The following is a 12,670-nucleotide window of genomic DNA, read 5'->3' as shown; positions in this document are numbered from 1 at the left end:
TTTTTGTGAGAGATGTTTCGAGCTTGGGATACCCATAGCCCTTTTATAAATCATTAAATAAACATTTTGAAGTTCCAAAAATTTCAACCAAAAATTTGTAGATGTAATGTTTTTAAAACTCTATCAACTCAAATTACCATTACGCGCAACACGAAAAATGTTAAAATCCGACCTCTGAAGTAGTGAACAGTGAAAACCAAATCAATCCTCCAATTTTTGTTATATTTTGCTATATTTTTTTGCGGGGTGTTAGATTTTGCTATTTTCTATTAAGTCCATAACACATACTAACTCCATCCCAAAGTTTAAGGCTTGTATTATTTTTAGAAAGTCAAACTATGTCAAGTTTGACTAAGCTTTTACTAAAAATTATTAACATGCCAAATAAAAAATTAATACAGTATCATTAAATAGATAATATAATCTATTTTTATATAGTATCTACAAAATATTATATTTATTGATAGATTGTTCTAGGAATCAAGAACTTGATGGCACAGGTCATCTTTGTTGAGTTCCCAACCTCCCACTCGCACGGTCGCACCGCATCAACAACCACCCAGCACTCATCACTGGCTGGCTTAACCGTAATCCCTGTGGCCACGCCACGCTGGTAGGTAGAACGATAACAATATCGCGCCGTCCTCGCTGGCCGCGCCGAGAAGCCGCCCCCGCCGCCTTAAAACCCGCCCGCCCCACCAGTCCACTACCACCTCCCCGCCGCTACCTCTCCTCTCCCCCGCCGCCACACCAAGCTCCTCCGACCATGGCCACCCCCGCCTTCCTCGTCCTCTCCCTCCTCGCCCTGGCGTCCCTCGCGGCGTCGCAGGCGCCGGCGGCGGGGCCGACCGCGCCGGACTGCAGCTCGGCGCTGACGAGCCTCGCGGGCTGCCTCACCTACATCCAGCCGGGGAGCCCGCAGAGCAAGCCGCCCAAGGAGTGCTGCGCGGGCGTCAAGGCCGCGACCGCCACCCCGGCCAGCGTCAAGTGCCTCTGCGACGCGCTCCACACCGACTACGGCGTCCCCCTCAACATGACCCGCGCCGCCGCCCTCCCCGCCGCATGCGGTGCCAGCGCCGCCGCCTTCAGCACCTGCAACAGTCAGCTCTCTTCTCCTTTCTCATCCGCCCGCCCGCCTGCCTTTTTTATTTACTTCACTTTATTTATGGGCGTGTAATTTTGGAATAGTGTTCGTCGTCTGATTTTAATTCTGGATGGATTTCCTGCAGTTAAATTGCCCGGCGCCCCTGGTGCCGCCCCTACCCAAGGTAAATTTCTCCTCTCTTTCCTTCTCCACAGTTAAATCACTATCTTTAATCCTCTACATACTAGATCCGTGTAGAACTGCGTTAATTCGATCAACTAAACTCTAGTCTGATCTGAGTGGTTGAAAACTAAGATCCAGAGTCGATTTACCTCTACCTGCATTTTTCAACTTTGAATTCAAAACAAAAAACATGTGATGAATTTCTCTGGGTATACAGAACTTTTACTGGGCTCTTCTGCCATCTGCGTACCTCCATTTTGAGTTTAAGGGAAAAAACTTGTGAATTTCGCTGGGTATAAACTATCTTGGTAGTCATCCGCACTCCATGAATTTTGTTTCCAGAGGACATGGCGTTGTTCGAGATTCATAATTAAATTGGCCCAGGGGAAACCTTCGAAACGATAAATTGTATAAATATAAACCAAAGACATTACTCTATTCTATTTCTGTAAAGTTCTGCTGGCATAGTGGCTGGCGCCTTCAGTGGCCTCATAATTCTATCACTTATTTGATAGTATGACAGACAGATGTTGCGGTTGATCACGCGCAAAACAGAACTGGCAAACCATTATGATCGAAAGCGACAATTGTGTTGTGCCCTTCCACTAAGTGGTAGAACGTGTCAGATGCTAAACGATGTGACTCATGCTTGTACGAGAGTCAACTTGTACTCAAGTTTTGTTCAGTTCAGAACTTAATGAGAGGGTGCAATTGTCGCTTTCGATCATAATTTAACACTCGGTCTTGAGGGCAATTCATCTGTATGACCTGAAAGCTGACTCCACTATCTGTAGACAAATTATCCTGTCTGATTGACACAAATTACTGGTTTCTATTTTTCTGTCCCCGGAACCTTACTTTCAGCTCTCACAAGTCTGAAATCTTATTCTATCTTGCAGCGCCTTCACCAAGCTCTGGATCAACACCAGCAACCGGCAGCCCAGGTCCAGCAAAGTCGGCAGCGACCCGATCTCCGATCTCGGTGGCAACCCTCGTCCTCGCTGCCTTGGTGGCACCTCTATCTTACTACTGCCTCTGAAGATTATACTCGCCGCGTGATTCATTCCATGGATTATTGTGATGTGTATGGGCATTGCTTCGTGATTTAGTGACAACTTTGTGGAGAGAGACATTTTCCTGCTAGAGTTTGTTCAGTTTAGCTTACTGTCGCCTGAACTATGTCTTGGCACCAAGTGGTTGTACAATATTTGCATGGTGTCTCCAGAATAAAATTGATGAAACCACAGCTAGCGTTGTATCGATTGGTTGTCATGCAGAGCTATGCTCCTGAGTACCAGTTCATAATGCAGGGTGCTTGGCGCCAACTGGGTAGTAATACAGAAATCACTAATTGGAGGTCAGTCGTATTTAAGCACCATACATATACTGTACATGACATGATGGCAAGTGACAATGCACTTGCAGTTAAAGGCATAGATGATGCATCACCAGTAACTAGGGAAACAAGAGAATACTCAAGCAATTATGCTTCACAACAAACAGAGATGTCACCCAGAAAAATGACCAACTCATATGCTGCCGAAGAATGCAGAACAAATATATGCATGAAAATTCTGTGAACAAAGTGGCGCATGCACCAGGAGATCAGTACTCTTAAAATTTTCATAAAAAATATAGTGGGTTATTATGCCAAATGCCGATTGACTGTTATGATGTGCTTTGCTCCTTGCTAGTGCACTATGTTTGACATTAACTAGGTAACACAAAAGGTACTAATTGGAAGACAAGTGTACTTTCATACAAACAATGGCAAGTGAGACTGCACATACAGGATACTGCACCGGAAACTCATGAAACAAGAGACAACTCAAAATGCCAACTCCGCTGCTAAACAATTCAAAACAAATGTATGAATGCAATACTGTTTCAAGAACACAACAAATGTGGGAATTGTTTCAACTTTTAACCAAACAGAACACTTCAAGATGATCAAGGTATTCATGTATTAAACGGAATCTTGCATCTGATGACATCTGTTTCAATATTTGATTTGCAATAACACAGGCGTAACAACAACAATGATACTACTAAACTACAAAGGGAGCAAGTCATGTAGCTGCAATTGGAGGTAAAATGTTCACTTCAGTATACAGAACAAATACATGTATGAAAATTCTGTGGACAAAATAGTGCATGCACCAGGAGATCAATACTCTTCAAGAATGCAGAACAAACATAGGGGGTTGTTTAAACCAAACACCACACTGTAAGACTGCTATTCAAGTGCTCTGTTCCTCACTAATGCAGTATACTTGGCATTAACTGGGTAACACAAAAAGTACTAACTAGAGGCCAATTGTACTTGCATGCGCAGGATGGCATGTGAGGCTGCAGATATGCATCACTGGAAACTCATGAAACAAGAGACAACTCAAATGAATTATGCTTCAGAACTAACATAGATAACCACTGAAAACAAGGCCAACTCAGCTGCTAAACAATGCAGAACGAATGTATGAATGCAGTGCTGTCTCAAGAAAGCAGAGAATATGCGGGGATTGTTTTGACCAAACAGAACACTTCAACTTCAATGATATTCATGTTTCAAACGAAATGTTGCACCTGATGACATCTGTTTCAATATTTGAGGTGCAATAGGACAGGCGAACCAAGAACAATGATACTACTAGCTTGAAAGGGATCAATCATGTAGCTGCAATTGGGGGGTAATTCACTTCATGGAAGAATTAGCAGTTCAAGACCGATCGACTCACACTTCCGGTTCTGATTTTCTTTGACGCGATGAGGAAAAAAACTAACAAGTTGAGTTGATAAATCCACAGCTAGCGCTGTGCCGATTGCTTGTCATGAAGTGTACTAATGCAGTATGCTTGGCATTAACTGGGTGTCACAAAAGGTACTAATAAGAGGCCAATTGTACTTGCATACACACGAATGGCAAGTGAGACTACACATACAGGATACAGAACTGGAAACTCATGAAACAAGAGACAACTAAAACGAATTATGCTTCAGAAGTAATATTGATACCGCCGAAAACATGGCCAACTCAGCTGCTGAACAATGCAGAACAAATGTAGGCATACAATGCTGTTCATGAAAGCAGAGCAAATGCGGGGATTGCTAGTTTGACCAAACAGAACACTTGAACATCAGTGGTATTCATGTTTTAAATGAAATGTTGCACCTGATGACATCTCTTTCGATGTTTGAGTCGCAATAGCACAGGCGAACCAAGAACAATGATACTGCTAGCTAGAAATGGAGCAATCATGTAGCTGCAATTGGGGGTAAATATTCACTTCATGCAAGCATCGGCAGTTCAAGACGACATATCAACCCACACATCATGTTCTGGTAATCTCAGGATGACGATAAAAAAATCTAACAAGAGGACTCGGACTGAATCTACATTGACCACTAGTATAGTCTAAAGAGCAACCACGTACGCATATCCCATTCCATAGGTTCATGTTGACAGACATGATCGACGAGGCACGGAAGTTCATCAGCAAGTCGATTCGAACCGATTCTACCGGGCAAAACTATCAGATCGATCGTGGAGAGTAAAGCTGAGGAACGTACGGCGTGGGGACAGGGGTGGGGAGGCCGGCGCGCGTGCTAGTCGTCCTGGACGTTCGCGGCATACCTCGCGGCGATCTCCATCTCCTCCGGGGTGAACTCGTTCTCGAGTCCGAAAGTCGCGAGGATCTCCTCGCCCGTCTTGCCCACCATCATGTCGCGGACCGCCTTGCGGCAGAGGCGGAGGAGCCGCTCGTAGCCGAGGTACTGGGCGGCCGCCATCACGGCCTCGAGGCCGACGACGTCGAGGGTGCTGACGAACTCGTCGTCCCAGTCCAAGCTGCGGACGTCGTCGTTCATCCGGTGGTGTTTAAGGCCGTACTCGATGACCCTGCAGAGGGTGCGCCCGTCGACGTTGGGGAGCGGGATGGTGCCGTCGTCGTCGGCGGCGCAGGCCTTGTCGGCGATGGCCTTGAACTGCTTCGCCACCTCCGCTGGCACCTCGAAGATGAGCCCGTCGCTGGACTTCAGCGGGACGATCTTGCCCTCGGCCGCCTCTGACTCCGCCGCCGCTCCCTTCCCCTTCTCCGCCGCCAAAGCCGCCGCTTCCACCCCCTTCTCCGCCGCCTCCGCCGCCACCGCCGCCGATCCCACCCCCTTCTCCTTCTCCATCTCCGCCGCTCCCTTCTCCTTCGCTTGCGCTCTCGCTTGCTTGCGGATGCCGGGCTGACGAGATCGGTGTGGTGTTGAGCGCTCACGGTGCAGACGGGCCGGAATGGTGAGTGGTGCGGGTGCGGAGCGGACATATACGCGCGCTTGACGGCCGTAACGGGTTAGGGTCGGGTCCCGGCCCGCCCGGTTCGCAGGCTGTTGGCTTAGCAAGCAAGCTTCCCACTGCCTGCCAAGTGGGTCCTGACTCGAGCCATGGTTAGTTTCTTCACTTTCTTGTGCTGCAAGAATGCTTACTCTAACTCGAAAGGTTAGTTGCTCGTCAGTTCATTTTTTTGACGAAAGTAGTGTGGCAGAACAATCCTATTTTGCATGCGAGCTTAAATACAACCAAGATCCTCTAACTTGTATTTGATGTACAACTTAAGTCTTTTTTTTTTTTGCGAAACACAGTACAATCAAAGACGCTCATACATACGCGCACACACTCACCCCTATGAACGCACACACGCACACCCTACCCCTATGAGCACCTCTAAGAGACTGCGTTGAAGAACTGATTCGACGGGTCTTGAGATTGACGAAGTCACCACAGACGCCTCGCTGTCGACGGGAACGTCGCCTCCCACTGAAGAATATTCCGCCTTTATGAGACACCAAAGTGTCAAATCTGGGATTTGAACTCTGGTGGGCTGGGGGTGCCACTGCCCTCCTAACCATCCAACCACAGGTTGGTTCTCATGTACAACTTAAGTCTCACAAGTTGCGAAATGTGAATCACTGAAACCGCGATCCTACAACTTGTACTGAGAGAGCAAACTGGTCCAAAATCAATCAAGAGCGGACAGGTTGCGTTGTAACTTTTGCAAAAAAAAAAAAAAACATTATAAATTTTCACATGTGTCATTGTTGCTACCTTGCATGCGGGTTCCACTTGCCAGTCGCTGCAGAAATAATCAACACTTGCAGTGCTACCGTCGCCGTTCGAACACGAAACCTGCAGTAGCGGAACAACCGGGCTGGCCACTACATCGGAATGAAGTTATAAGGGTTTTTTTTCACAAAAAATACAACACCACATGTCGGCTCCTAATTGATTTTGGACCAGTTTGCTCTCTTAGTAGAAGTTGTAGGACCGCGGTTTCACATTGCGCAACTTGTGGGACTAGTTTGCACATCAAATACAAATTGTGGGACCTTGGATGTATTTAGCTCTTTGCAGCGGGCTCTTAACATGATATAATGGGTCTAGAATGGGTCTCCAAAAGGTGATTCCAATATTCCGCAATGTTCGTGTAAGAACTTGCTAGAGCACTCCAATCAGCGACGGAGCTTGCCAGGATATTTGTGTGTGCAGGCGGTGTCAAACCACACAAAACCATGATTTTGGAGGCAAACGTCTCAATATTTTATTATAAGCCTTATACATTCTTTCTTCATTAATTTTCTAAAAGCTAGGGGGGCAGTGCCCCCCCCCCCCCCTACTTGTACATAGCTACTCGAGTGATCCCAATATTAGATGTCACTTTAGTTTTTTTAGTGAATTCATCTATTTTTTTACCCCCTCGTCTTTCCCCCAGTTGAGACACCAACATCCATGGTGTGGGGCAGTCAATTGTAGGCGTGGTCGCGCCCCTCGGTTGCTCCTACCCGCCGCTCTCTCCACTTTCTCCGTCGGGCACAACATCGCTCCTTCCACCTTTTACACCATCACCGCTTCTTCCCCCTTCTTACCCTCGTTCGTTGGCCGGACTGATGAGGCCTCAAATTCACTTGCTATATAGTCTGCTCATGGTGGACACTACGGGGCAACGAGCCGGAACGTTCTGCGTTGTGTTCAGGGGTTGGGACCAGATGGGTGTGGATTTACACTAGTTTTAGTATTTTGTTTAAAATTTTAATTTAAGTGAGTCTACCTTTATCCATATTTGAGTTTTTTGGAACTTTAATTTAGATTCCATCTTTAAAAATTATTTTAATTTTGAGGAATCTAAATAACCCCCTCGATCAATATATTTCGTCTGTGATTCACATGTATCTGGAGTCACTAAACATTTTTCATTCGCTTTTGTTGAGGGAGTATTTGATTTGTGCGTGAGGTGAGGGTATGCAAAGACTCATAGTCTTTGCTGGGAGAGAGCGTTCCATGGGCTCTGAGACGAAGAGCCCACTATAAAGGGCATGTTTGGTAGTTTGTAAGCCTTTTGGCTCGCATAGGAGGCACAGTTTTTGACTTGTTCGGTTTGCTGGGCTCATTCAAATTGTTACATCGCACAGTTCTCAAAGCATCCTGTGCATCTGAAAGAACGTCTAAATCGGCCGGTTATAGCTTAAGCTCACTCTCCGTGTACCTACTCCATGAAAGGATCGTATGCCGCACCTCGAGGGGGGGGGGGTGAATAGGTGCTAACCAATTTTTAGTTCTTTTTCAAATTAGGCTTGACACGAAAGGTAAATTCTCTAGATATGCAACTAAGTGAATTTACCTATATGACAAGGATATCAACTAAGCAAGGTATAGCTACGCAATAGTAGATAGAGTGGGATAGAGGTAACCGAGAGTGTAGCACGCGATGACACGGAGATGATTCCCGTAGTTCCCTTCCTTTGCAAGAAGGTACGTCTACGTTTGGAGGAGTGTGGTTGCTACGCAAGCCAAACCAACGACCACGAAGGCTTCACTCAGATCTCCCGTGAGCAACGCCACGAAGGCCTAGCCCACTTCCACTAAGGGATTTCCTCGAGGCGGAAACCGGGCCTTTACAAAGTTCTTGGGGCACACATCCACAACCAAATTGGAGGCTCCCAAGTCTGTAACAATACAACAATCAACAACAACACATCAACAACAAATCAACTAGGGAACCAAATAGGAACACTAGCATGAGATCCTCAAACAAGAGAGGGGGAAATGAAGAACGCTTCGGTGAGGATGTAGATCGGTGTCTTCTCCTTCTAATCCCCAAAGATCAAGAGCTTTGGTTGGGGGAGGAAGGAGATCTTGCAAATCTTGACTTTCTTGAGGTGGCTCTAATGGAGGTGGCTTGGCGATTTCTTGTGTAATGATTGAGCAAGCAACCAAGGTAGAAGAAGGGGGTATTTATACCCCCTCTCAAAAATGAGCCGTTGTCTGCTTCGGGGCCGGATAATCCGGCCTAAGTAAGGGCCGGATAATCCCCCACGGATAATCCGGCCTTCGGAACAAAACCGTGACAAAATCCGGCCAAAAGTCCGGCCCTATGCCGCAGAAGCTTTTCTTCCGAGTCCTTAGCCAAAAACGGGGGCCGGATATTTCCAAAATATCCGGCCCGGATAATCCGGCCCCGGTACAATACGGGACATTATCCGGGCAAATTTCCGGCCCCACTACTGCGCCGCTTTCCCTCGAAGACTTAGCCAAAATCGGGGGCCGGATATTTCAAGAATATCCGGCCCGGATTATCCGGCCTGGCCATACTTTTCCTGTTATCTTTTGACAGACCGACCAAATCCAACACACGCAAATATGAAACTATGTAATCCCTGTACCACTTAATCAAACATTAGTGTATCACATATATTGACATCAAACGCACAAAACATAATGCAAGAGATGTTCTTTCAATCTCCCCTTTTTGGTGTTTGATGACAATATACGGATTTGCCAAGGAATCACAATAGAGACAAGCATGATGGCGAGACATAGAGGCACTCCCCCTACATGTGTGCATATAAGTAATTTGCATTTGAATACAAATACACAACACATAGGAGTATGGTGCCTCAACATAAGAGATATCCAACATGAGCTCTAACAAAAGACATTGACACATATGAGGTTGAGATAGGAAGCAAGAAATCATACCCATGTGTAGATATATAATGCGGAGATATAGCATCACACACAATGTAATATCCTTGATCTCAACAAATAGAAATCCGAAAACCATAACAATGTCTCACACCACATAGCACATAGTTTTGAACGGCACACAAACAAACCAAATAGTTCAACTAAAAGGGGAACACAAGCAATATAAGAATGATAAACGCATATGCTTGTGCCCAAACCATGCAAATCCCCGAGAATCCTAATAGAACACTTCTCCCCCTTTGGCATCGAGACGCCAAAAGGGGACAAGCGCGATGCTACACGTCCCATGAGAATCACTCGGAGGCATCATCATCATCGGACTCGTATGGCACTTCCTCTTCTTCTTCTTCCTCATCAGTGTCAGGTGCATCCGGAGAGCGGCGAGAGGTGTTGGACCTTTGAAGGCAATCATCAAGATCACTCCATGGAACTCGTGCTTGAGTGCCAACCACTGTAACCCTGGTGAGGCTGGAGGCCGAGGCGGGGGTCCTTGATCACCACTAAGCTTGTGAAGAATAACCGCCCGAGTATGCTTAATCTCGAACGCTCTCGGCTAGCCGCATAGTTCTCCTTATGGATCTCAATATTCATGCAAAGGATATAGCGCCGGAACCAACTAAGCCGGGTCACTTGCTTCCTCATAGCCGGGACATCATGATGACGAGCAGGAGCAAAACCACTAGAACGAGCATCACCCATGAAGGAGTCGGGAGCGAGGAACAGTCGAAGAGACTGGCTTCACCTTGTAGGCCTTCTTGACATGGTGCGTCACCAACGGGTACCCACTCAAATCTTCACCAACCACAGCCACCGAGTTGTTTATGAGAAGCTGGATGTAGGGAGCATAGGGTATGGAGGTCCAGGAGACCATGGCATCATGGATCTCATGGAAGATAAAATCCATGATATCAAGAGTGAAGTTCCGTTCCTCATTCCCATCACGAGCACACTTATAGCTGAGGTGCATAAGGTTCACAAGGACACCTCGGATAGCATCATTGTTACCACCACTTGGGCAAATGGTTGCCCGAAAGAAGCGAAGCAACTGATTGTATATGGGAAGCAGCCCCTTAGTATAACCAATTTTCCCAGCTGAGGTATAGAGCTGCGCAAGAGCATTCTTATCTATCGGTTGTGGTCCATGAAGACGACGACCCCCCTCAACAGGAACTCCAAGAAAACCAACAAGCTGGCGAAGAGTGGCACCTGCAGTGAGAGGAGCCAGTCATCCATTCCATAGTGTGTTCCTCATCTTTCTTGATCGCCAAAGTGGCAAAGAATTGCTTCACCAAATCTGGGCTATAGTCACATTGAATCTTCATGATATCATGCAAACCCAACCTTCCAGCTACCCAGATGGCATCTTCAAAGTGATTGTTTTCAGCCGAATGTCCACATCAATAGCTTGCATGGGTCTCAGCTTCTTCATGGGCTCATATATGTCCTTGTAGATGAATTCCTGCTCAATGCACCAGTATCTCCTGCCCTCAATCTCTTCATCCCTTGGGACATCTTCATACCAGTTCTTCATGCGAATAGCGGAATAGGAGACTGGGTCCATGGTCTTGTAGTTCTCCCTCACTTCCTTGTTCTTCCGCCTTGCGGTGACGGACTTGCGAGGTGCATTGGTTGCAAACTCGTCACTAGAACGATCATGCCTTGAGCGTCTCCGACCACCCCGAGAAGCACTACCTGTGAGAAGCAAAGGCGGGTAGCAAAGGAAAGGTAATGCTCATAAGTCATGTAAGATACAGTAATACACTCGAGAAGCATGCTATAAGTCGGTACAAATCTAGACATGATAGATTGAAGCAAACTGCAGTGGCGATGAAGCTCCAGGCCGGATAATCCGGGGTCCCCTGGGGGCGGATAATCCGGCCCGGCCGGATAATCCGGCCGGCTCGGGGGGCGGATAATCCGGCCCTGCGAGATGTGCAGTTTTCCAATCAAAAACTTGTCTAAGACTAGATCGGCCTCATAGCATGCAAGAGGAGTACACTACACACGATTTGGAACAACTAGACACCAATTCCACCAAGAAAATAGCACATATAAAACACAACATCTAGGGATAGAGATTGTGAATCATACCCACATCCATTGTGGAAACCGCTTGGAGGAGAAGGTAGCTAGGGAGGAGATCCACCCGATCCACCCAAGAACTCCGAGAGGGGGCGGACGGAGCGACTCCGGCGGCTTGAGGAGGAAGAAGGGGGGCGCGTGGGGGAACTGATTGGTGTGCCAACCGTTCACCCCGCGGCCTCCCTTAGTCTTCCCGCAAAACGCCCAGGCCGGATAATCCGGCCCAAAGTGAGGGCGGATAATCCGGCCCGGCCGGATATTCCGGGGTGCCAGGGGGGCGGATTATCCGGTGTTCTGGAAGATTCCAGAATACCGTAAATCCAACCTATCTTTAGTTGGATATTTGCGAAACCATATGTGATGTAATAAACTATCACGTCACATATGAGATGCATATTTACCAATAAGATGGGGCAACCTAGATCATCCGACCGAGAAACCTCAAACTCCAAGTTTTTACCAAACATGACAAATGAGCAAGATGGAAGTGGCTTATTGGAGAGAGTAGGCTTAGGTTTAGAGGGTTCAAACTGTTAATGGTACATGATCACTCAAGTTTGCAAGATATGAGCAAATAAGGCCAAACTTGAGTGATTTCCCATAAGAACATGGAGTTGTCAAATAAGAGGCAATAAGATCCAAATAACTCCAACTCTTCACAAAGAAGAGTGTGGTGGCCTAGGCCACCATATATGAGTGTTGTGGCATGGCACCGCGAAGATATATCTTGGGTCCAAGCCACTACTCATCATTGAAGCTCACATATCAACATATGATATAAAGAGAATGATTTCTTAATGTTGGCATTATGGGGGGAGGGATAGCTGATACGTCTCCAACGTATCGATAATGTCTTGTGTTCCATGCCACATTATTGATGTTATCTACATGTTTTATGCACACTTTATGTCATATTCATGCATTTTCTGGAACTAACCTATTAACAAGATGCCGAAGTGCCGATTCTTTGTTTTCTGCTCGTTTTTGGTTTCGAAATCCTAGTAAAGAAATATTCTCGGAATTGGACGAAATAAAAGCCCAGAGGCCTATTTTCTCACGAAGCTTCCAGAAGACCGAAGACGAAACGAAGTGGGGCCACAGGGGAGCCAAACCCTAGGGCGGCGCGCCCCCCCCCCCTTGGCCGCGCCGCCCTGTCATCTGGGGCCCCTATGCCGCCTCTCGACTTGCCCTTCCGCCTACTTAAAGCCTCCGTGACGAAACCCCCGCATGCGAGAGCCACGATACGGAAAACCTTGCGAGACGCCGTCGCCGCCGATCCCATCTCGGGGGATCCA

General features: G+C 47.0%; 1 protein-coding gene across 1 annotated transcript; it reads left to right on the top strand.

Annotated features, from left to right (window-relative positions):
* The first annotated feature begins 720 nt into the window (after positions 1 to 720).
* LOC124675969 (non-specific lipid transfer protein-like 1) lies at positions 721 to 2,527 on the top strand. The gene is made up of 3 exons (XM_047212059.1): positions 721 to 1,100; positions 1,230 to 1,268; positions 2,167 to 2,527. The coding sequence occupies exons 1-3, from the start codon at positions 767 to 769 to the stop codon at positions 2,304 to 2,306; spliced, it is 513 nt and encodes a 170-aa protein (XP_047068015.1). The 5' UTR covers positions 721 to 766; the 3' UTR covers positions 2,307 to 2,527.
* Positions 2,528 to 12,670: the final 10,143 nt, after the last annotated feature.

This window comes from Lolium rigidum, chromosome 7 (assembly GCF_022539505.1).
Source record: "Lolium rigidum isolate FL_2022 chromosome 7, APGP_CSIRO_Lrig_0.1, whole genome shotgun sequence".
Lineage (NCBI taxonomy): Eukaryota > Viridiplantae > Streptophyta > Magnoliopsida > Poales > Poaceae > Lolium > Lolium rigidum.
Note: the sequence above shows the minus strand (reverse complement) of the source record. Positions and strands in the feature narration are given on the sequence as shown.

Excerpts from the sequence above, each read along its gene's own strand:
- LOC124675969 (XM_047212059.1), top strand. The coding sequence starts at position 767 with ATGGCCACCCCCGCCTTCCTCGTCCTCTCCCTCCTCGCCCTGGCGTCC. Across the intron at positions 1,101-1,229 it reads CGCCTTCAGCACCTGCAACA|TTAAATTGCCCGGCGCCCCT; the intron begins GTCAGCTCTCTT and ends GATTTCCTGCAG. Across the intron at positions 1,269-2,166 it reads TGGTGCCGCCCCTACCCAAG|CGCCTTCACCAAGCTCTGGA; the intron begins GTAAATTTCTCC and ends TCTATCTTGCAG.